General features: G+C 41.7%; 1 protein-coding gene across 1 annotated transcript in view; it reads right to left on the reverse strand.

Annotated features, from left to right (window-relative positions):
* Positions 1-11,012, reverse strand: part of LOC124798744 (UDP-glycosyltransferase UGT5-like) — an 83,643-nt gene extending 72,631 nt beyond the window's left edge. The window contains exon 1 of the mRNA XM_047262272.1: positions 10,767-11,012. Within this exon, the coding sequence (XP_047118228.1) occupies positions 10,767-11,012 (246 nt within the window). The remainder of the gene's footprint in view (positions 1-10,766) is intronic.
* Positions 11,013-25,042: the final 14,030 nt, after the last annotated feature.

Below are 25,042 nucleotides of genomic sequence, written 5' to 3' on the forward strand. Positions count from 1 at the left end.
ATTTTAGGTGATCAATTAAATAAATGTTTAGTTTTCAGTGTCAGTTTTAAGCAAACTGAATGTTTCTCATAAGTTCATCAACAGTACTTACTGCCAAAGGCACTGGACTGAAGAAACGTTAATATTACTCAGCAGAGATATACGATACGATTAGGTGGGCTGTAGAAGGATAAATAAATTTTGCATTAGTGTGACAGCTACAGAGGCTGAATAATCATTGATTTGATGAAATTCCATTTGCCTGGAGACATATGAGTCTCAGCTTTATCTTCAATAAGGACAGAAGCTGAAGTAATGAATTAAAATTTGTGCCACATTCGGGACTTGATCCCGGAGAGCCTCGGCAGTACTCACGATTAAAGACATATGAGTCTCAGCTTTATCTTCAATAAGGACAGAAGCTGAAGTAATGAATTAAAATTTGTGCCACATTCGGGACTTGATCCCGGAGAGCCTCGGCAGTACTCACGATTAAAGAAAGAGGCAATGGGCTGAAATGAAGTTTGTGTTACGGAGGGCAGTGGACTGTGGTACTTGGTGAAGCCGTGATAGGCACAGTGGTACGATGGTGTAGCGCTGAGCGCATCTGCCTAGTAAGCAGGAGAGGGGGATACGAGGCGCGGTCGTTAATTCGTTAGTTCAGCTTCTGCCCTTACTGAAGCTACCTAATCAGTTTGCAGTGTTAGCTGTCGGCTGAATAAGAGCTGCGAGAGGCACCTTTAACACCTGGTGCTATGACCACTCAAAACTTCGTCAAAGTTGGTACGCCAACAAATGAATTAATAAATGAAGTTTAAATTGTTTATCACGCGAATGACGTGATATGATACTGAATTCCTCTGTGAAAGTCAGAAAGAATTACCAGACTTCAGTGGCATGATCTGCAGGATCAATTTGAAAGTAAATAAAATAAAGACGATAGTATTAAGGGATACCAGAAATGAAATTAGCAAGAAACTTAATGCCGAAATTGGGGACCACGTGGTAGATGATGTGAAGGAATTCTGGTACTGTGAAAGCAAAATAACGCTTGACGAAAGAAGTAAAGAGGCCATAACACGCAGCCTACTACAAGCAAAGAGAACATCTCCCGACAGAGGAAGGATAGTAATACTAAACATTGGATAACTTCAGAGAAACTGGTATCTGAGAATACGCGTTTGCAGTACAATATTGTATGAAAGTGAATCACGGACTGTGAGAAAACCGATAAAGAAGAGAATCGAATCGTTTAAAATTTCCTGCCATAGACTAGACTGATAAGATAAGAAATGGGGAGGTTCTCCAGAGAATGGTCGAAGGAAAGAAACTTGCGGAAAACACTGATAAGAGGAGGGACAGGATAATATGACATGTGTTAAGGCATCGGGGAATGCTGTTACAAGGAGTCATAGGGGCAAAAATTGTAGAGGACGACAGATATTGTAATAAGTACAACAAACAATTGATGACGTTGGAGCAAAAGCTACTCTGAGATTGGAGAGATCGGCATAGGAAAAAAACGCGTTGCAGGCCACCCCCAACTAAGTTTAACACCTAACCAATCTTTGGAGTAATAAAAGCCTTGTTTTTAAAATGTCGAAAGATAAGAAATATTTAGGAGGCGTTCAAACAAATGAAATTAACATGTTTTTCAGCAAAGAAATAGTGAGGCAGTGAAGCCACTGGTACAACTTACTTCTAGAATACTTTGTGCTGATTGGTCTCACAAGGGCATCACGAGGCAATCGCCTTTTTAAATTATTATTTATTCAAGTTTCAGTCACAGTTGCGCAGAATTTCTTGGTGGTGATTAGCTTCGAACTTTAACGTTCATTCTCCAACCACTGCCTACGAAAGATGCAACATTAATAAATACAGAGAATTCAAATTATTACAACAGTAATTGTCAATGTAGTGTGCACAGCTCGTTGTAGTGCAATTATAGAATAAGAAAAACCTGCATTTCAAATGGCTCTTAGAGCCTGATTCCACCGACACACTCCCAAGACATCTACATCAAACAGATTTGCACAACAGATGTGGAATAACTGTGGAGTCACCGCCAGACACCACACTTGCTAGGTGGTAGCTTTTAAATCGGCCGCGGTCCATTAGTATACGACGGACCCGCGTGTCGCCACTATCATTGATTGCAGACCGAGCGCCGCCACACGGCAGGTCTAGAGAGACTTACTAGCACTCGCCCCAGTTGTACAGCCGACGTTGCTAGCCATGGTTCACTGAGAATTACGCTCTCATTTGTCGAGACGATAGTTAGCATAGCCTTCAGCTAAGTCAATTGCTACGACCTAGCAAGGCGCCATTTATCCTTTGCTATGTATCTAATGAAGCATGTACAGTAACAAGACCAATGTCACCAATTGTGGATTAAAGTTAAGTATTCCAGCAGCTACGTACTTTTCTTTATAGCATTCATTACGTATCCTGTTTCAGACCTCACGCCACCCTGCGTGAGCTTACCGCGTGCCTTTCGGCTACTTCCGAGTGGCGTGGCTGTCTTGCTACGCCACAACAATAACCATAATACAGTAGTGTCACATCTAACCAACTAGCTTATACTGAAGGCCGTTACTACAGGCGTGCTTACAGAGGCTCGACAGACGTCACTAGTTGTGGCCACCTACGTTTGTAGCCAATAGTATTCCACACTTTCAAAGTTAATATTTGGTCTTACACGCTGACTCTGCTTAAAATAAATAGTCCGACACAGTTGCTACTTACATTCCTCAATAAAGAATTATCTACATTTTAATTTTCTCCTTACACATCTCCGTTAAAAAATCTTGCCTTACACAATTGTAGTTCTAATGTTACGCTATGATATGAAGCAAATAATAACATGAACAAACAGTACGAATGGAGTCATATTACGTTAGCACCAGCCCAATGAGCTATCGCCTTAACATCTTTACCAGACTTATTTATTCAACCATCTTTTCGCACAAAACATCATGAAAACTGGTGTAATGCGTATTCGGTTAATATGAAAACTGGGATGTTGCCTTTAAAATACTTGTATGACAGCAGTAAGCGCATTCGCAACCAGTTGCTGCTTTTCAAGTTATAGCGTCGTTATACTACGGGCGTCAGACGACCAGTTTGCTTTTAAAAGATCAAACAGTTACAAAACTAATAAAATGCACAAGATATATTGATAATTGTTGCAATAACTGCCATTGCCGGCCGCGGTGGTCTCGCGGTTCTAGGCGCTCAGTCCGGAACCGCGCCACTGCTACGGTCGCAGGTTCGAATCCTGCCTCGGGCATGGATGTGTGTGATGTCCTTAGGTTAGTTAGGTTTAATTATTTCTAAGTTCTAGGGGACTGATGACCTAAGATGTTAAGTCCCATAGTGCTCAGAACCATTTGAACCAATAACTGCCATTCTTTGTCTTTAATGATTTTGCAACTCCCGAAGGCAATGAGTTGAGAATGAACGCAAACGTTCAAAACTAATCACTACGAAGAAATTCTACGCAACTGTGACAGAAACTGAATAAATAATAACAAATTTTAATTACTGGCCCTATTGGAAATAAAACATTAGAATTATGTAAATCTATTTTTTGTAATTTTTTTTATATTCATGCTGCATGAACTTCAGAAATCAAGTATCAATTTACCAAAGCTGTTAGATGCAAGTCTAAAAATTCTCGAGAAACCGACTTTGAAGTTCTCTAAGCAACTTTAATTCATTAAAGGTAGGACAGTTTGTTGACGGCGATAACAACGACGGTTAGTGTCACTTTGGTCATTTATCGCCCTTTTTTCATCCAATTCGAATACCTACGTCATTTAAGTATGGAACATTAAATATATGCCAGTTAACACATGAGTATCGTTTGTATGAAAAATCCACGTCTTCCTACTTCTTACTACATACCACTAAAAATATTTTTCTCGTCCTATTAATTGAACATAATTATCTCTCCACATGGTATAAACTTTCTTCCGTGTGAAGTCTGTAATGTATGATGGAACACGTTTTCTGCTAGTAGTATGGTTTTCTTCGGGAATTACCGCCAGTGATGATGGTGCAACGAGACTATTTTCTGCTAGGAGGTGCTATTAACATACAAGGGAATCTCTCATGCCAAAATCTTAAGCCTTCACTGCATAAGGAGGCTTCAACAACACCTTGTAACGCCAAAGGAGCAATCAACTTGCCGTCGTCCACGTCCGACTTTAATTTTTTTGTCGTACTAGAAGATTTTCACGCACAGCGCTGCAAAATACTACCTGCTGCTTCGGCAACGAACTCTGAAATGCTACTACAGTTTAGCGGTCCCTTGCAAAAGACGTCGCGTCCCTTCCAACCGTTGCGCAATTCACAGAAATCTTTTGTCGTCGAGTTGCTGTGGACCACAGCACGGGTAATTTTACTAGCGTAGGCGTCAACCCAGTAGCATGGGATCTCGGTTCCGGGAACAGTTGTCAACGCACTAAACCAACGGATGTGCGGACTGCAAAATTTCTAAACACACGCAGATAAAAAGAGTTGCTCCCTAGAGTCGGGTGTCCTCTCAATTCCTACGTAATACGCATAAAAATTATATGTATGTTAATTATCGCCTATTTAGTGACTTTTGTATTTAAATGACGTAGGTATTCGAACTGAACGAAAGAAAAACACTGAAGCGAGACGCGAGCTACTGACTCCCAGTCTCGAGCACTAACGATTGAGCCACGCGGTCAAGTCACATAGTATCCTACGTTTAAAAAATTAAAGTTCCTCGGAGGAGTTCAAATTTGCTTCCCACGAGAATTTTTAGAGGCACATCGAACTGCTCTTTACGATTGATTTGTGAGTGCTGAACGCTACATACCACAAAAATTAAAAACTACAAATATCCATTAACCATGCTATCCTATTGTCATCCAATCTTCTAATCTCATTCACTTTCCCACTTTTGGGTTTAGTGCTGCCATATTGGAAAATCCATATTCCGGCCTAGAAGCACTGGTGAATGGAATCAGTATTTTCAAACTTTTCTCCCATAATAATCATTGGTTGTCACCAACATTTCGAACTTGATGGTCGATGATCTCGGAGTGCCTTGTTTCTCCATATTTCTCAGATGGCAATTTCTCTCACATTCTTCAAGCCGAGTGTTGATGTTTGTTTTAGTAGGTCCTCTGTACGCCTGGCAGTAAGTACAAGGAATTCAATGTACCCCTGCCGTTGCTGCAGTGGCCGTAGGTCCTTTGTACTGCTCAAATACTCACGCATATTTCTTGTCAGTTAAAACACAGTGTGTCCTTAGCATTCTGCTAAATATCACACCTGTGAAGATGAGTCAAATAGATATTAACGTCAACTGCGTTGAGAAACAGCTTAAATTGTTAAATATTCCAGGTATGATAGAATCTTGTCAGATTCTGCACTGAATCTTCGGCTGAGTTAGCTCCTCTTTTAACCATAACACACCGTAGGTCATGCGAACAAAATATCACACCACGTAGTTTCTCAAATGACATACTCAAAGCCATGGATCGAGGTAGTCTGGTAGATGCAGTATTTATCGTGGATCCAGAGTCATCGACGGATGTACGAGTAATTCCAGATGTGTCCCAGGGAGGTGTACTGTGACCGTTGCTGTTCGTGTCGTACATAAATGACCTTGCAGACAATATTAGCAGTAACCTAAAAATTTTGCACATGATACAGATATCTACAGTAAAGAACTCTCTGAAAAACGCTGCAAAAATATTCAGTCAGGCCTTGACAAGACATCAAAACAGAGCAAAAATTAGCAACTTGCTTTAAGTGTTCAAAAGTGTAAAATAGTTCACCTCAAAACAATGAAGAAAACCTAGTGTCCTATGAGTATAACATCGAACAGTCACAGTCAACTCATAAAAACACGTTGGTCCAACAGTTTTATCGAAGACGACCTGGAACTATCAAATCAGGCGCCAAGCTTAGTTTCATTAGTTGAACATCAGTGAATGCAATAAGTCTACGAATGTGCTTAAAAATCTGTCGGGTGATGCATCCAAGAATGTTGCTCATGTGACCCATACCAAACAGTGCCTGTAGGCGACGTACTGTCGTATTCAGAGAAGGGCAGCATGAATGGTCACATGTTTGTTTGATCCGTGAGAGAGTGTTACGGAGAAGCTGAAGAAACTGAACTGGCAAACTCCTGCAGACAGACGCATATTATCCCATGAAACAGAACTCAGAAATTTTCAAGAGCCAACTTTAAATGCTGAATCTAGTAATATACTGCAAACCCTATGCAGCGCTCCCGTACTGACTGCAAAGACAGTGTTAGACTAATTACAGCACTCACGCAGGCGTTTACGGTATCAGTCCACCTGCGTCCATAGGCTAGTGGAACAGGAAGAGGCCGTAATAACTAGCACAATGGAAAGCACCCTCTGTCATGCACTTCACAATGGTTTGCGGAGTATGAATATGTAGATGTAATTATATTGATCACCTATTCGTGTGTACACTATTCGCGAATCTATATCTTGTGCAGTGTTACAATGTACTTGTTGTTTCGTCTCAGACATTCATTAGCGAATGGAAGGAACAAAGAAAGTCCTTGAGTACACAGCCGGAGTTCGTATTCTGGAGTGCGAGAGGGGGAAATCGTCTGTACTCTTTTAATGCAATAATCCTGAAATCTACTTTGCAAAATTTACAGAAATAAAGGAAAACTTAAATTAGGAAGGCGAGTCCAGCGCCTGCTGCATCATCTCCATCAGTATGTGCGGCTGAGGCAATCATTCAGTAATAAGCGATACTACTTTTGGTGCATTTTACTGATGTCATATTAATTTTACTATTTACTGTCTGCGAGGACGAACGTTCTCTGTAAATAATGTGACTGTTCTGCCTGCGATTTCGGCAGGCAGTTCAACACTGATCCCCAGAGGCATGGGCGGTCCTGAACCCAAAAAAAACTTGCAAGTGCATGCCGTACTTACTCCAGTTCACTAGCAGCTGGTTCTTGCATGTAGAAGACTTCTATTGAGAGGTGCCCTGCTGTTCTCCACTCGATAGTGGAGATCAAGAAATTAGCATCCGATATCTTAGAAGCTAGATTAAGGAATGGCAAACCTACGTTTCTAGCATTTGTAGACTTAGAGAAACCTTTTGACAATGTTGACTAGAATACTCTCTTTCAAATTCTGAAGGTGGCAGGAGTAAAATACAGGGAGCTAAAGGCTATTTACAATTTGTACAGAAACCAAATGGCAGTTATAAGAGCCGAGGGACACGAAAGGGAAGCATGGTTGGGAAGGGAGTGAGACAGGGTTGTAGCCTCTCCCCGATGTTATTCAATCTCTATATTGAGCAAGCAGTGAGGGAAACAAAAGAAAAATTCGGAGAAGAAATAAAAACTTTGAGGTTCGCCGATGACATTGTAATTCTGTCAGAGACAGCAAAGGACTTGGGAGAGCAGTTGAACGGAATGGATAGTGTCTTGAAAGGAGGATATAAGATGAACATCAACAAAAGCAAAAAGGCGATAATGGACTGTAGTCGAGTTAACTCGGGTGATGCTGAGGGAATTAGATTAGGAAATGAGACACTTAAAGTAGTAAAGGAGTTTTGCTATTTGGGGAGCAAAATAACTGATGATGGTCGGAGAGGATATAAAATGTAGACTGGCAATGGCAAGGAAAGCGTTTCTGAAGAAGAGAAATTTGTTAACATCGAGTATAGATTTAAGTGTCAGGAAGTCGTTTCTGAAAGTACTTGTGTGTAGTGTAGCCATGTATGGAAGTGAAACGTGGACGATAAATAGTTTAGACAAGAAGAGAATAGAAGCTTTCGAAATGTGGTGCTACAGAAGAATGCTGAAGATTAGATGGGTAGACCACATAACTAATGAGGAGGTATTGAATAGAATTGGGGAGAAGAGAAGTTTGTGGCACAACTTGACAAAAAGAAGGGATCGGTTGATAGGACATGTTCTGAGGCGTCAAGGGATCACCAATTTAGTATTGGAGGACAGCATGGAGGGTAAAAATCGTAGAGGTAGACCAAGAGATGAATACACTAAGCAGATTCAGAAGGATGTAGGCTGCAGTAGGTACTGGGAGATGAAGAAGCTTTCACAGGATAGAGTAGCATGGAGAGCTGCATCAAACCAGTCTCAGGACTGAAGACCACAACGACATCGCTGCACAGTCGACTGAGCCTCTGGTTTAGACCTTCCATTCTGCTCCAAATCACAGGACCGACACTGAGTGTGATTCTACAAAAAGTGATCTGTGTTTGCAGCCTGCCTTCACCAAATCAGTGAACCGCCCAAAGGAACTGAGATGGCCTCAGAACCCAAGTGACAACAGTCACTCGTACTGAAATGAGCCACGACTTGCAGCCAGTTGTACCCACTGTGTTCCAAGCCACTTCTTGTAGAGATCTCCCGGCAGACACACTGACTAAACACTGGCATTGTTTCCCTACCTGGCTCCTATTTCCCTTATCGGCTCTGCTACACGTCTAACGCTGGAGCTCCCAGTGACTAGAATACCCGCCCACTTGTTCGGACTGGGCAGGAAAACTGACCACTGCTCCAACAGGAGAGGCTTTCCTGGGTGGAGCGCGAAAGTGGGAACTGCCGGCACGATTGCCACCCTCAAACAAGTAAAGGCGCTGCCCAATGTTTTATGAACATTGGGTAACACCTCGTACCTGTCAGTAAGGCAAGGGTGGCATCCGTGTCGGTAGTTCCCACTTTCGCGCCCCACCCAGTGACTCCGCCACTGTCCGCCACTGACCCTTGAGTGAAGACAGACCCGTCAGGTGTTGCGTACCAGAAGACGCAGTGACAATGGATTTCCAGGGGATTCCAATGGCACTATATGTTCCGCTGCTCTCTGAACTGTCCGATGCTCTGTCCCTTAGAAGGCCTGATCGACTATATTGTGTGCATGAAATAACCAAACTGATCATAGAAAGTAGCACATCTGTGAAATTTGAAGTATGTGAAGTGAAAACAGAGGATATCTTGGATTTCAAAAACTGGTGACCAATTCTTTACAAAAGAAACTGCATATCAGAAGAAACTATACCGAAGTCAGTACCAAGAGACCAGAAAGTAGATTTCGGAATCAGTACAATGACGCACTTTTCATACAGCAGCCAACTATGTGGGTGTATAATAACATCCCAGTGTATTGATGGTATTGTGAAACACATATTCCGTCCGTCTCGACCTGGCCATATGTCACATTCTACTTTTCTACCCAACTGTGCATATTCCACGGAGAAAGCTGCAATAAAAGCAGCAAAAGTAAAGGACGTTACTAGATTACTATCTTATAGACCGAATGAGCATGAAGAATTCTACCACGAACTGACACACGTTGTTAACAGTGAAGAGCAAGATGTCTAAAGAAACTCAAAATGATGTATTGAATTGTTTTCCTTCTTAATAAATTGATTTTCTTCTTAATAATATAATAAATATTGATTGAAAACCAGTTGTTTTGCTTTATCTAATGCTCATGATCCTGTCACATTCCTAAACTATAAGCATATCCTCAAAGTAATAAAGGAATCATTATATTTTCCTCAAGAAACTGCTAAAGGGTGAAAATCTATTGAGGCCCATGCAGAAAGGACTTCAATCCATCACCAAATAACATTCTTTTTTTCCTAAATTAAAACACTTTAAATGCCTGTAAACTCTGTAAGGACCTTGATACTCGGTCGATAAATAACATATATTTTTTCTCTTAGCTTTGATTTCATACTCTAGTATCTACATTATTGGTTTTTTCTTTTTAGTTTTCTCGAAATTAGGTATAATGGACTGAGGTCCCTTCCGCATGGAGCAGTTCAGTTAGGCTGTATGGTATTGGACGACCACGTCTCATCACAAAACATAGTGGTCGGAGGATCCCGCTCTGTGTAATCCACGATAGGCAGCTATCTGTGGCAGATCTGAAGGCAGAGTACAATTCTGGCACACAGGCACAAGTGTTTCGAAGCACACCCTTTCAAAGGTCATTGTTGAACACGGAGCTCCACATCACACGACCCCTACATGTTCCTGTGCTGACCCAACAACATCATCAGTTACGATTGCAGTGGGCGCAGCATCACTCAGTTTTTACCGTGGATCAATAGAAGCGTGTCACCTGTCGAATGAATCACTTGTTATACCAGGTCGACTGTTGGGGCCTTGCAGGTCCTCATCCGGAAAATGGCAGCACGAAACATTACCACGCCATAGATGCGGGCCAGTGAGGGCAGAATTGTGCCATGGGGTGCACTGAGTTGGACTTCCATGAGATCTGTGATGGTAATGGAAGGAATAATCGCAGCAGTGAACTGCGTGGACCACTTGTATTGCTCCATACTTTCATGCTTGTAGTCCCCCCCCCCCCCCCCCCCCCGCGATGACATCTTCCAGCAGGACAACTGTCCGTGTTGCAAGGTCAGAATCGTGCTACAGTGGTTTGAGGGGCCTTATAGTAAACTCACCCTGATGGATTGGCCAGCAAATGTGCCTGATCTGTTGCTTTTTGAGCCTATTTCGGGCGCCTGCTGCGTCACCGTAAACCACCATCCCGTAATTTTTGGGAATTGCTTGACCTCTTCGTAGGCATCTGGTACCACATACTTCTGGAATCATGTTGAGGACTTGTAGAATCCATATTAAGCACAATATCTGCTGTGTTGTGTTTGCATAGTGGATCAACAATCTATTAAACAGGTGGTCATAACGTTTCGGCTCACCGGTGTATATTGAATATATCCTCTGGGGAAACATAGAGAGACAGGAATACACTTACGTTGTTGGTGAAAAGGGGCGCACTGCCGGCGAGGCTGATGTCGTGGTAGTTGGCGAGCGGAGCCCTCTGGGGGTAGTGGCTGAGCACGGTGACGTTGTGGCCCCGGGCCGCCAGCGCCCTCAACAGCGGCTCGTACACCGCGAAGTGGCTCCTCGCCTGGAACCAGATGGGCGCCAGGATGTTGGCGGGCTGCGCGGGGGCCGCCGTCAGCACCAGCAGCGCCGCTGTGAGGGACGCGGCGAGCATGGCGGCCTCCTGCTGCGAAGCACCAGCGCAGCGGAGCGTCAGCACAGTGGACGAGCAAACAGCGCTCAGAGTGTGCAGGAAGACAATAAGAACTGCCTAACAGAAACAGCGAAGCACGCAGAACGCGTGGCCAGTTGTCAGTCTAACACCATTCTTGTACTCTCCATCAGTGGGTGTGTGAACCATTAGAGCTATAAGTCTCTGTAGATTAGATTAGTACTTCTTCCATAGATTATGAATACGACACTTCATAATGATGTGGAACGTGTCAGGCTAATAAAAGGTGTCTATACAAGACATTACATTAGACAAAATAGTACATGACATTAATTTTTTTTTGTGGACGTTGGGAAATTACCCACTTACTATATCCAAAAATTCATCTAATGAGTAGAAGCAGTTGCCATTAAGAAATTCTTTTTAATTTCCTTTTAAATACTATATGGCTATTTGTCAGACTTTTGATGCTATTAGGTAAGTGACCAAACACTTTTGTGGCAGCATAATTTACCCCCTTCTGAGCCAAAGTTAGATTTAACCTTGAGTAGTGAAGATCATCCTTTCTCCTAGTGTTGTAGCCATGTACATTGCTAATATTTTTGAATTCGTTCGGATTGTTAATAACAAATTTCATAAGTGAATATATATATATATATATATATATATATATATATATATATATATATATATATATATATTGTGAGGCTACAGTGAAGATTTCTAGCTCTTTAAATAAGTGTCTGCAGGATGACCTTGGATGAGCTCCAGCAATTATTCTGATTACACGCTTTTGTGCAATGAACACTCTTTTACTCAATGATGAGTTACCCCAGAATATGATGCTGTAGGAAAGCACAGAATGAAAATAGTCGTGGTGAGCTAATTTACTCAGATGTATATAGCCAAAATTTGCAATGACCCTAATAGCATAAGTAGCTGAACTCAAACGTTTCAGCAGATCCTCAGTGTGTTTTTTCCAGTTCAACCCCTCATCAATGCATACATCTAGAAATTTTGAATATTTTACCTTAGCTACCGATTTCCCATCGTAGCATGTAGGAGGGCTGCCAGAGTGCATTATTTTTCTCATGTTTAGTGTTATTAGCACATCTGGTAGGATATACAGGGTGGGGAAAATAAAAGTGGCCCAGACAAGTAAAGGTAATTGGATGTGAATGTATGCATATAACCACATCCTATGTGCGCCCCCGGTAGCTGAATGGTCAGCGCGACAAAATGTCAATCCTAAGGGCCCAGCTTCGATTCCCGGCTGGGTCGGAGAATTTCTCCCCTCAGGGACTGGGTGTTGTGTTGTCCTAATCATCATCATCATTTCATCCCCATCGACGCGCAAGTCGCCGAAGTGGCGTCAAATCGAAAGACTTGCACCAGGCGAGCGGTCTACCCGATGGGAGGCCCTAGTCACACGACATTTACATTTACCACATCCCATGACGTGCACACCACGTGTATGCCCATCACGTGGTCCATGTTCAGCTCATAGTGCGGACTGCGCCAGAGTGAGTGGAGCAGTGTAAAGCAGGTGATGGTACTCACAGTGGAGCAGCAAGTGTTCATTGGGGAAAGTTATCTGAGAAAAAAGTCGTGGAACCGGTGTAGTCAATTGTTTGCTGAGAAGTTCAACGGTGTCTAAGTTCCAGCAAAGAGTGCCTTGCAACACTTAGTCCGAAAATGGTGTCAGACAGGATCTGTTTAGAACAAGTAAAAAAAAAAACATTCAAAAACGTACCCAGTAAACCAGAAACTGTGGCTTCAGTTGAACAGAATGTGCTTTAGAGTCCTACCAATCAACCCGACGCCTGTCGCAAGAGACCGAGATATCACGTCACGTGGAGCTGCACATGCACCCCTGTCATGTGTCTGTTGTTCATACATTAAAACCTGCATATGCTGCTCAGCGCCTCAAGTTTTGTGAGTGACTGTTCACTGAGATAACAGTGAATGGCTTGGGCATGGATCTGTTCTTTATGTCTGATGAAGCTTGGTTTCACCTGTGTGGTTAAGTAAACTCAGAAAATCACAGGTTCTTGGCAGCGGAGAATCCTCATAACTTCCCACAAAGCACCATTACATGATCAAAAGGTTTGAGGTTTGGTGTGCAGTGATTGGACGCCGCATTATTCGTGTCATCTTCTTTCATCGTACGCTGGCTACTGTGTCTTACATTTCCAACATTTTGAAACCATTTGTGGCAGCATTAACGGAGGAGAAAAATACCTACAGGTACATGCAACAGCATGGAGCAAATGCCCATACGGTCGGCCGAACCTTGGAGTACATTTGCACAATCTTCACGCGTGGGAGAGTTGTTGGCAGACGTCAATCTGGTCGTGGCCCTAGCTGGCCAGCCAGGTCACCTGATCTATCAGTGTGCGATTACTCTGTGTGGGGAACCTTCAAGTCTAACGTGTATCGCAACAAGAGTTGCAGCAAAACATTTCGGACTAGACTGCAGAAATTCCAGCGGACAATCTTCAACCCGCCTTCAGCAACTTGCTGAGCAGTCAGGGCTCCATAGTGCCAAGAGATGGATAGCGGTCACTTTCAGCATCTGCTATAGACAGGTGAATAGTGCATTTCCTTTCCTCCTCTGTGTGTTTCTTTGTTCTCTGGAACCTTGTTCTCTGGGCCACTTTTATTTGTCCAACCCTGCACAAATGGCGTGATGTCGATCAGCACAGCGAAGGACATGAAGATGCTGCATACTCGCCCGAGACAGCATTATCAGCGCTGACAGAGGTTCAAAGGGGCCTCTTTGTGGCTGTCTGTTGGGCTGGTCGGTCGAATCGTGCAATATTCTGATTTTTCTAGCATTCGATGTGACAGCTGATTGACGTTGCACTGCATGTGAACGTGAATGCATGCATTACTGGTCGCTGAGGTTCCAGTTGACTGCGTCTGACAACCACAAGGGTGTGTCGCTGTATGGTGCATCAAACGCATCCTCAGCCCTTGACATCTGCTCCTGCCATCCGAGAACAAGTAATGGACTCATAGCAACATTCTGTGTTACCCTGGACCACTGGTCTGAGGCTAGCACCACCTGTACTAGGGAATTTCCGTTGCATGCATAGGCTGCTCTTATCAGCACAACATTAACATTTGCTTTTGGAGTGGTGCGTTGACTGGCAAACATGGACTACTAATGAATGGCGTAGTCTCGTGCTAGCGATGAATCGCGGTCCTGCAGCACCCAAGATGACCACTTTCAGCCAGTATGGCGGCAACGTGGAGAGAGGTCTTATTCTTTCAATGTTTCGGAGAGCAGCAGCGGCGTTACTCCTAGCATATAGGTGTGGGAAGGCATCGAATATGACCTCAGGTTATGGCTGCGCCTGACAGACAATTCCAATGGCACAATGTTACATCACAGGCATCGCCATACGTTACCTCTCATGCGAGAGTAATACGGTGTCATTTTTCAACAGGCCAATGCTCATCCACAGGCGTCAATTGGCTCTGAACTGCCTGCATGGTACTGAGATACTCCTATGGCCAGCAAGATGCCCATACATGTTCGTAACAGAACTTGTGTGCTAGCAGCTTGGTCATCAACTCTATTCCAGTGCAATTATCCGGGGTATCGAAGACCAGTTATAACAGTTGTTGGCTAGATTGGTTCAGGAGAGGATACTGCAGCTACATGACTCCCTGTGTGACTGAACCAGTGCGTGTACGCAGGCTGCAGGAGGTGCAACGTCATGCTGGAAAGGGGGCTCATACTGCCAATTTGGTTTTAAATTTAACTCGATTTTTTTTATTCTGTGCAGTAATATCAAATATCTGCTCAACCCGTGATGTTTTATTTCGTTTCCTCCTCCCCTTCTGAATGCTCCGTTTCTTTGCAGGTGGTGTGGTTTGGTTGAATAAGAAAATATTCGTATTGCATCATAGGTTGCAGCGACGCATTTACGTTGCAGGCTGTGTAGGCTGCAGCGTAGGAGGCGGGATCACAAAAACTTAAAACAAGAAAAGTATTTTTCTTTTAATGCTGTGGTGGGGGCCTTCGCATAATCGTAAAATAGTAAATGTAATTTTTTTTGTGGGAATATTCAGCTGAATTTTTCAGTGGGCAGCTGATACGAGGTAAGTCCCATTTACGTCGCAAAGGCCGTGCAACCTCTCGCCAAAATCCCAGTGTGTCCCAGTAAAACGCATGGATAACAGTTGACAAGTCTGTTAAGACTTTTATAAGCACAGCAAACAAAATTCTGCTAGTTTGAAGTGAGATCACATTTCGTGGAAATCCTGTTTCATGCATATTACATTTCATACAAACCAGGACAAGTAAAAAATGTTTCATTTCCTGGAGCCAGTTGCAGAGCTGTAAAAACCGTTTTTGGATAGCTGTATTCGTTAAGGGAATGTTGCATGAAATTTACCAGATGCCTTAAGATGCACAGCGTCTGAGGCTTGGCATACAGACTCCTTACATCATAGTAAGTTGAAACGCGACAGTAAACTTCAAGCGACCACAGTGAATGTTTTAGTGAGGGGCTCTGGTTCTACTAAAGTGCGCGTCATATATCTTGGCGGCCGAGTTTAGGTTCGTTCTGCGCATCTGACGTCACAAAACACAGTCAGCCAATGAACAGAGAACGACGTTGCCAGATCTCGACTGCAGTGCAGAGCACGGACGAGTGTCTTCAGTTTTAGAAACGTTCAGTCATAAATAAAGTAATAGAACAAAAGCAATGTCTTGATAGCAGACTTTCTTTTATAGAAAGTTTGGAAAAAGCATTCTTTATACCAATTGCTTCATATTCTATTAATTAAACCAAACAAGCAATAAGACTCCTAATTCAGGCGATAGCAAGGAAAGGTGTATGTTTCAATCTCACGAACTGCTTTTTCGCAATAAAGAACAGCAGTAATTGTTTATTTCTTATTGTACTTCGACGAAGCGTGAGTAATTCATAGTCATACCAACAGTGTTTATAAGTAGTTGCGTGAGGTGTTAGACTCATTATGGAGTTAAACTATTTGATGAGCTGAGGTAGCGGAACGATTAAGGTGTTGGGCTGCCAAGTGAAAGGTTATGAATTCCAATCTTGTGCGGTGCGTAAAATTTTCTTTATTTAAAAACAATATTGGAGTGCCTTACTTCACGAATTTTATTCGTTTGAATGAAATTTCTAGTGCTTTCCTCTTCATTAACTATTTCGCTGCTGCAGACACGTGCTCCTCGCATTCCGCGCTGTGCGCGATTTTGTCATCACTGCACTTCTCGCCTGTGCAGACACATGGTGTTCCCACTGCTTTGACACACTTATAATTCGATTTCACAAAAACTATTTGGCCAAAAAATTTGATTTTTACACGTCTTCTTGACTGATACCTTCTCCCCATAAATGACTTAATTTTGTTTTGATGTGCAGCATTAAATGTAGTAAACCATTGCACGAAATTTTGAAGAGTTTGCAGAGGTAAAAGTCCATAGCGTATACTTTCCGTATGGTCGATTTTAGTTGCCACAATGTTGAGAATGCAATGTGGACAAGATACCTAAATTTCATATAATATTTACTGTATAACAATATCTCATTTAATTTAAGTACCACATAGGTGTCGTATGTAATATTGAGAAATATTCCGTCTTTCGCGACTGTAATAAAAGTTTTGTTTACACACGGCGCGTTTGGCTTTATTTTAAAGCACTTCCATCGGTGAAAGGTATGGCACATACACAATGGTATTCATGTTCTATTTCTTGTTTTTGTTCCACAGTCGCAGTTTTACCAATGGTATTGAAATATATCCCTCTTCTGCAACTGTAATAAGCGACTTATTTAGACCAGACGCGTGTCTCTCTTTTGAAGCATCATAAGAGGACTGTATTTGTGTCCTCCATTGCCAAGTCACCTTTCGTAGTTTTGTGCTGCGGTAGCATAATATTCAACGTTCGTGTTGGCTCATCAGTGTTTTAGCAAGTAAATGCTGTTTGTGTGTGCCACACACAAAATGATATTTGACATAGTTCTGAGCACTTCACGGACAGACGGTATATTCAAGTCCTAATGTTTTTGTAAGTCCACAGTTTTGTTTAATGTATTTTGTCTACTTCCTTTTGATTGATTGAAGTGCTTTAAAATAAAGCCAAATGTGCCCAGTGTAAGTAAAACTTCTGTTACAGTCGCGAAAGGTGAAATATTTCTCAATATTACATACAACACTTATGTGGTACTTAAATTAAGTGAAATATATAGGTATCTTGTCCACATTTCATTCTCAACATTGTGGCAACTAAAATCGACCATCTGGAAAGTATACTCTATGGACTTTACCTCTGCAAACTCTTCAAGATTTCGTGCGATGGTTTACTATATTTAATGCTGCATAATAACTGCGTTGAACATCAAAACAAAATTAAGTCATTTATGGGGGGAAGGTATCAGTCAAGAAGATAGGTAAAAATCTAATTTTTGAGCCAAATAGTTTTTGTGGAATCGAATGATAAAGAGTGTCAAAGCAGTCGGAACACAATGTGTGTCTGCACAGGCGAGCAGTGCAGTGACAAAATCGCCCACAGCGCGGAATGCAGGGAGCACGTCTTTGTAGCAGCGAAAGGGTTAACGCGGCCGTGGTGGCTTTACTTCATGAACTGCGCGCTCCCCCCTAAACGTAAGCTTGCGAACTATGCTATACTATGGCGCTGCTTCTCTTGGCGCATGCGTCGTGTGCAACTGGCAACGCAGCAATGTCCCGCGTCTAGGCGAGCATGCGTGAGCCGCCAAGATAAAAGAATTGAACTATAATTATTGAAACAGGTATTTTAAGACAAGTAAGTTATGAATGCAGCAATGTAAAGTATATACAAGCACAGGCCAATTGGTCAAAAAATTATTTGAAACTTTCATTTTAAGGCTGATTTGTTTGAGAAAGTGTTGTATTTAAACTAACTATAAGTAAAATGTAATTTCGTAAAGTACACATGTTGTATTGTAGGGTGATACATATGGCTGGAAATGAAGAACACACTTCATATGATGCAACTGTGGCATAGAAACTTTTATTGCTCCAAGATGACTAATTTCAGCAATATTATGCTACCATCATCTGAAGGAAGGGAAGAACATGAAGATAATTAGAGGGACAGAAAGAGACTACAATTACTTTCACCTATTATATAAAATACAAAATTTTATGTACCCTACGGAACTTGTATAGAAGTGCTACTCCGCACACACATATACGTATCTTGATTAAAAAACATACAGCGGATAAAATGCATACAGTTGATAACATCCTCATAACATCCATGCGTATTGATGTTGAACATGACTCCCCTAAGTTCGCTGCACAGCACTGTGCTGCAGGCTCTCACACCACTGCAGTTTTCTTTGCGTCATGTTGCTTGATTGATTAAAGATACAGGTTAATTGTATGGATTTTTAAATATTGTTTGAATATTCGTTTATAATTACAGTAACTTCCTCACTAGACAATAAGCCCATCCTAATTTTAAATGTACAGTCAGTTGACATTCTGCATTGTTATATAGGGCATTTTGAAAAGTCCACCTTTATTCTGGTGCACCACTATTCATTACATGTAATATCAGCATGTGATTATTTAGCGTGTGCTCCTCACACCATCCAATGGCGAGACAGCTAACTTAATAGGAGATGTGCTGCCTCATTAGCACTCCATGTACAAAGTGTGTTCATTTCCTCCCTAAAATTTGATTAATTGTTACATTCCTTCCATTAACTTGCATTGGCCTAACAAAGATACAAGCTTATAATTGCAACATGTTATTTTCAAAACAGAAATAATGAGTTTTTGCTCATACACAAATCTCAACTTTTAACCTTTTTTTAAAAAAATGTGTACCACTATGATTTTAATCTCATCAGTATATTAAACCATAAATTGCAGCAGAATTATGTCTATAAAATAGTGTATGTGTGTGTCCAGCAACTGCTAGCCCACACATATTACTTTCCATATAAGAATTGGCATAATAGGGGTTAGAACATCGTAACTCCCATAGTAGCAGAGATACAGCCAAAAATTTGTTTTCTTCGCTGCAACATGTAGGCTGCACTGCACAACAGGTATGTCATGCAGGTAGTATCACCACACTTTGCACGGGCTGCATGTCCCTGTAGGTACAGCTCAGTGGTAAGAAGGGGGGGAAGAGATGAGTAGGAGGAAGGGGAGAGGATGTGGAGGACAGAAAAAGTTGAGGAAATGATGGGCAAAGAGAGGTAGTGGAGGGATGGATGGAGAGAGAGTGGTTAATGAAATGGACATCGAGAGTGTGGAGGAGAATGAGATGAATAGATAGATGGGGCAGAGGAGATGTACTGCGAAAGGGGTGAGGGGAAGGCAGAGAAAGAGGGAGATGGACAGATGGAGGGAGGACAAGGTGAAAAAGGGCGAGGGAGGAGGAAAAGATGGACAGAGAGGGAGAGAATACAGAAAGAGAGGGTAGGAGGAGATGGGCAGATAGAGGTGGGAGAATGTGGGGGACAGACAGGGGGATGAAGAGGTGGACACAGAGAGGGGAGGAGATGTGTGCAATGTGTAAGTTGAACACATACATGAGTGAAGCCCTGGGGAAAAGTCTCGTTACACGATAAATGTCAGTTATTCCAGTATAGGCTTTCAATTCGAAAATTGCTGCAAAATTATATTTTTGTGACATGGTTATCATTACACTTCTCGTGATATGGCCTGCACCATAGATTCAACCTAGTGGTCTACAGATGCTAGACAGAAACCTCATTGGCTAGGAGATGTAATCAAAGCGGGTTTTCTTCCTCTCACAAAGGACGTTCTCCATGCAGTGTGGAATAGTTCTGTCATAAGTAGAGGTTGCTGAGTAGAGGTTGCAACACCCGTCCCTGGGGCAGAAAATTTTAGAATAATAATACTCTCTCAAGCGTGGGGCAAATGAACGAGTGAAAGGGATTCATTACGTCAGATACACAGGTGACTATTGAATTGAATCATGTGCCTAAGTCATCCTCTGCACTGCATCGTGTACTTACAGGAGATTATACTCCATGGTTTTTCTGAAATGATAAAAATCGCTCAATTCAAACACAGTTTTTATTCTCCTACAGCAAGATTAAGGGCCCTGATTAGTCTCTTTCTTTAGAACACGACTCATCCTGCTTACCACATATGGCGTCAGACGTGACTGTTCCAAGCTCGTGGCACAGCGAGTAACAAAGGTGACGTGATCCTGCCTAGCTGCTTTGTTCCGCTACATCTCTGCTGAATTCCTGCGTCTGTCATGCCAAAAGCGCCAATGTCGTGTTTTCCCCTGACCCACTTTCGGTGCTCAAGTGTTTATTCTTCACACTGCCTTGTGTCGGCACTATCTTAATGTAAGCAGGGTAGCTTCGCTCAGTGAGTATGAAAATTTTAACCATTTGCTGCCATGTACAAGGCTGGCATGTAACAATATCAGTGACTTTCCTGAGTAAGAAATAGCGAAACAGCTCTCTTTGCTGGTGACACCAACATCATAATAACTAACAAAGCATCAGAACACCTATTGGAGAAAGCAACCGGTCAAGGATGTTTAAAATTAGGCAGTATATAATAAATTAACGTTGAACATAAAGAAAACAAACTGTATATACTTCACCATAAAGAGAAGAAAAATTCTGTCACTTTCAGCATACATGAAAAATCTGTAGATCGTGCAACAAATACAATTTTTTTAGGGATGAGCATAGGTTTGTAGCTAACATGGAATAAACGGGCAAAGATACTGGCAAAATGATTGGCATCAGTTCTTAGGTATTGGCTTTCAATCTGTAACAGCCAATATCTTTTGGTGACATACTGTTCCGATGCACACTCAGTTTGTTATGGGATTCTGTTCTGGGAGAAAGGCACAAAAGATGAACACCGTTTTTAAACTACAGGAAAGGGCCATAAGAATAATAACTAGAAGTAGCAGCCAGGCTCACTGTAATGAGCTATTTAAAAAATTGGGCATCCTTACGGCACCAAGTGAGTACATCCACCAATATGTGGCGCACACCAATGTATTACTAAATTATTAAATATTACTAAATACTTTACTAATTGTTCTGCACATAATCATAGTGTAAGTAGGCTGTTTATGTTTTCTTATTGGCAACGTTACGTAGCGCTCAGTATGAAAATCACTGGCTGTGCTGTGGGCAGTCTGTGTCTGCTTTGCATTGTTGTAATACTCGCCATTGTAGTGTTAGGCAGCTGGCTGTGAACAGCGCGTAGCGTTGGGCAGTTGGAGGTGAGCCGCCAGCAGTGGTGGATGTGGGGAGAGAGATGGCGGAGGTTTGTAATTTGTCATGAACTGATATATATATTATGACTTGTGATGATATCAAGGTAAATACATTGTTTGTTCTCTATTAATATTTTTCATTTGCTAACTATCCCTATCAGTAGTTAGTGCCTTCAGTAGTTTGAATCTTTTATTTAGCTGGCAGTAGTGGCGCTCGCTGTATTGCAGTAGCTTGAGCAGCGAAGATTTTTGTGAGGTAAGTGATTTGTGAAAGGTATAGGTTAATGTTAGTCAGGGCCCATTCTTTTGTACGAATTATTGAAAGTCAGATTGCGTTGCGCTAACAAAATATTGTGTGTCAGGTTAAGCACAGTCATGTAGAAATGTTCAAAGGGGAAGTTTCATATGTCGACCCTTAGCCGAGGATACCTCACTGGAATCTTCTGATTTTTTCTTGTAGTTTGTGTAATTGGTGTAGCTATTGTTTATTGGTAGCGCGTAATCATAGAGAGAATTTCCTTTGTAGTTGTAGTTTTTCATTGTTGTACAGTAAAACAGTTGTGGCATGCATGTAGATTTGCACCAAGTATTTCGCAGCTGCGCTTGCAATTAACTAGATATTATTTTCAGTGCTATGTTAATGTGTTCTCTTATTTTTGATCTTCAAATTGTGTTTTTCTGTGTTGTCGTGTGAAATACTGTGACAATAATGGCGTGTGAAAAACGTAATACTAGGCTCCAAAGTAAACTGAGAAATGACAGTGAAAATGAAAGCAGTGTGTTAGCGCCACCGAGTAATGAATTAGCTGATGTTCAAAGTAGTAATTTGGTAACTGTTCATAGGGAAATGGAGCAGGCGGCAAACAATGGCGTGGACAGTGAAACAATTAGTGAAGAGGGACGCATTATCGATCGATCGGTCGGCAACAGCTTGCCTCAGGAATCGGGAATGTCAGGACACAATTTTGCGAATACTGTAGACTCAGGTTTTGGGTTCTCGCCGTTTTCTCAAATAAGTCAAGACACATTTTCTGCATGTCAAAATGTCAATGTTGCCGGTGCAAATTCACTGCCGAAAAGCACTGAGGAACATGTTTCAGACACCAGTGCATTGTTATTACAGTTAATGCAACAAATGGGACAAAAGCTACAAAAGTTAGACACAACACTTGAACAAAATCAGAAACAAATGGGACAAAATCTTAAAAAGTTAGACACAGTGGAACAAAATCTTAAAAAGTTAGACACAATGGAACAACACCAGAGACAAACACAGCAACAGCTTCAAAAGTTAGACTCATTGGAACAAACTCTTGAACAAACGCGTGAAGATTTAACTACTGAGTTACATAACATTGAATCGAAATGTCAAAAAGTCTGTAATGACGTAAAAACACAAATTTGTGAGCATTTTCAACCTATTTTTTCGCGGCATGAAAATGCATTACAGAATCACGAAGCAGCCATAAAAGAGCTGCAAACCATTGTTCATGAAAATCATGAGACCTTGTGGGCTAAATTTGACTCAGTTGCATCTACCGATTCGGTTACGCAACTTGCAAAAGCTCAGGAAAACTTAAAGGACAAAGTAGATACTCTGAAACTTGGTTCAGAAAAACACGCTGAGGAAATAAGTACACTATCGGAGAAAGTAGCCGAACTTTCGGATCAATTCACTAACTTATCTACAAAGGTAGATGATGATCTGAATGACACAAGACCCGTAGCCTTCACTGACACAGAAGAGTATGAACAAATAAGAAAATTCAAACAAAATCAGAATCAAATTAATACACAACACCAAAGAGAAATCCGGGAAGTACAAGATCAGCTGACACAGGTAATACAAGAATTACGTATTTCAGAGGACACTCGCGCTCCAACACGGGAAGAGGGACTTAGAAACACGGAAAAGCTGCAAAATAATAACACAGGGCATTTCGGAAGTAATGAAAGAAATTGGGAATGTGCACCGAATTTTGAGATGGAACGGCCGACACGACCTAACAATGACCGATATGCGACTCGCCGACATGATGATTTTGACTATAAGCTGTTCATTACTACACGTAAATTCAAAACATTTAAGAATTCTGGCAACGACATTCATCCACAAGCATGGCTCCATCAATTCTCTCATTGTTTTCCTCCCAACTGGTCATTGGAGCACAGATTAGAATTTATGTGTGGCTACTTAGAGAATGAACCAGCTGTAAGAATGCGATCGGTCATTCACGATTGCCACAGTGAAGGAGAATTTTACCATGCCTTCCTCTCAGCATATTGGTCTCAAGCCACACAAGACCGCGTAAAACATGGCATCATAATGATGAAACATTTCGAACAATCTGAATTTTCCAGTCTTGTGAAATATTTTGAAGACATGTTGCACAAGAATCAGTACCTGTCAAACCCATACAGCCCCTCAGAACTCATCCGCATTTGCTTAATCAAATTACCTGAACATTTACGACACATTATTTTGGCAGGGCGTTGCAAAGACGACATTGAAGCATTTCAGGGACTGTTACAAGAATTAGAAATTGACACTGACAATCGCGGAACGCGAAACCAGGAACACAACAATTACAGGTCACATCCGTCGCAATTCCGCGATGAAAGAAGTAATAACTTGACACGACAAGGCTATTCTCACAACACAAATCGTGACCAAACCAGACACCACCCGTATGACAACCGTTGGCAGAGTAGTAATAACTACAGGGAAAGATCACCTCTCCGTGGTAATGACTATCACAGAGACAGCCATAGAAACAGACAATATGGGAACCAAAATAATTATTATCAAGGGAGACAGAATAACTTTAGACGCAACGGACCAGCGCGCAGTTACGATTCAGGGAGAAATTCTCCACCATGTGACCGACAAGAAAGAAACTATGGAATCTACCGACATGACGACAGACGATATGATCGTAACGACAGACCTGAATTGCATCAGAACTGGCGGGATTCAAACAGAGCAGGGCCCTCTCGTCACGGTGAATTTGTAGAAGTTAGGTCTCCAAATCCCAATAACGACGCGCGCCAACAAAGAGACAGACAATGACTCGCACAGCAGGCAGCCGCGTGCGCCTGGTGGCTCAGAGAAAAATAACATAGACGCTAACCTTGAGAAAAATTCCAGTATTCTTTACGGACGTATACCGCCTGACAATTGCATTCAAGTTCAAACTCTGAGTACTATGAAGAGTAAAGGTTTACACCACATTTCACATGTAAAACCATTTATTGACAGATAATCTGCCTTTTAACTTTGTCTTTGCCATAAAACGTTTCACTTCACGTTACTAGTATGCTTAAGAAACTGTTAACATGCAACAATGTTTGAAGTTAAATATCCAGTCTAGAACCTAGGGAACATTTTTAAACAAAAATTACGAATGCATTGTTATAGTGAACAGACGACACAGTGCTGTATTTGTACATTCTTGCTTGTTAGTTGCACGATTACGTAACGACTATCAGGCTTACATACTTAGGACACATACTATATTGGTACTGCTAATGAGATTTTAATGCAACATTTTGGTTTACTTGAAAATGCATTCTGGATTTAAAGTACTTTCTGTGGAATTAATGATGACTTAGCATTTGGTTTCTTTGACAGCTACACGATTTTTATCACGACGCTACTAATGAGTGACAATTTACAATGTTGCTTTTGCGGTGTATCTGTTTTATATCTGCACAGTTTTTCTGTATTATTCCGGAAAGTAAAACATGTTTTAGTAGTAACTTTTATGGTGTAGCTACA

This window comes from Schistocerca piceifrons, chromosome 5 (genome assembly GCF_021461385.2).
Source record: "Schistocerca piceifrons isolate TAMUIC-IGC-003096 chromosome 5, iqSchPice1.1, whole genome shotgun sequence".
Classification (NCBI taxonomy): domain Eukaryota; kingdom Metazoa; phylum Arthropoda; class Insecta; order Orthoptera; family Acrididae; genus Schistocerca; species Schistocerca piceifrons.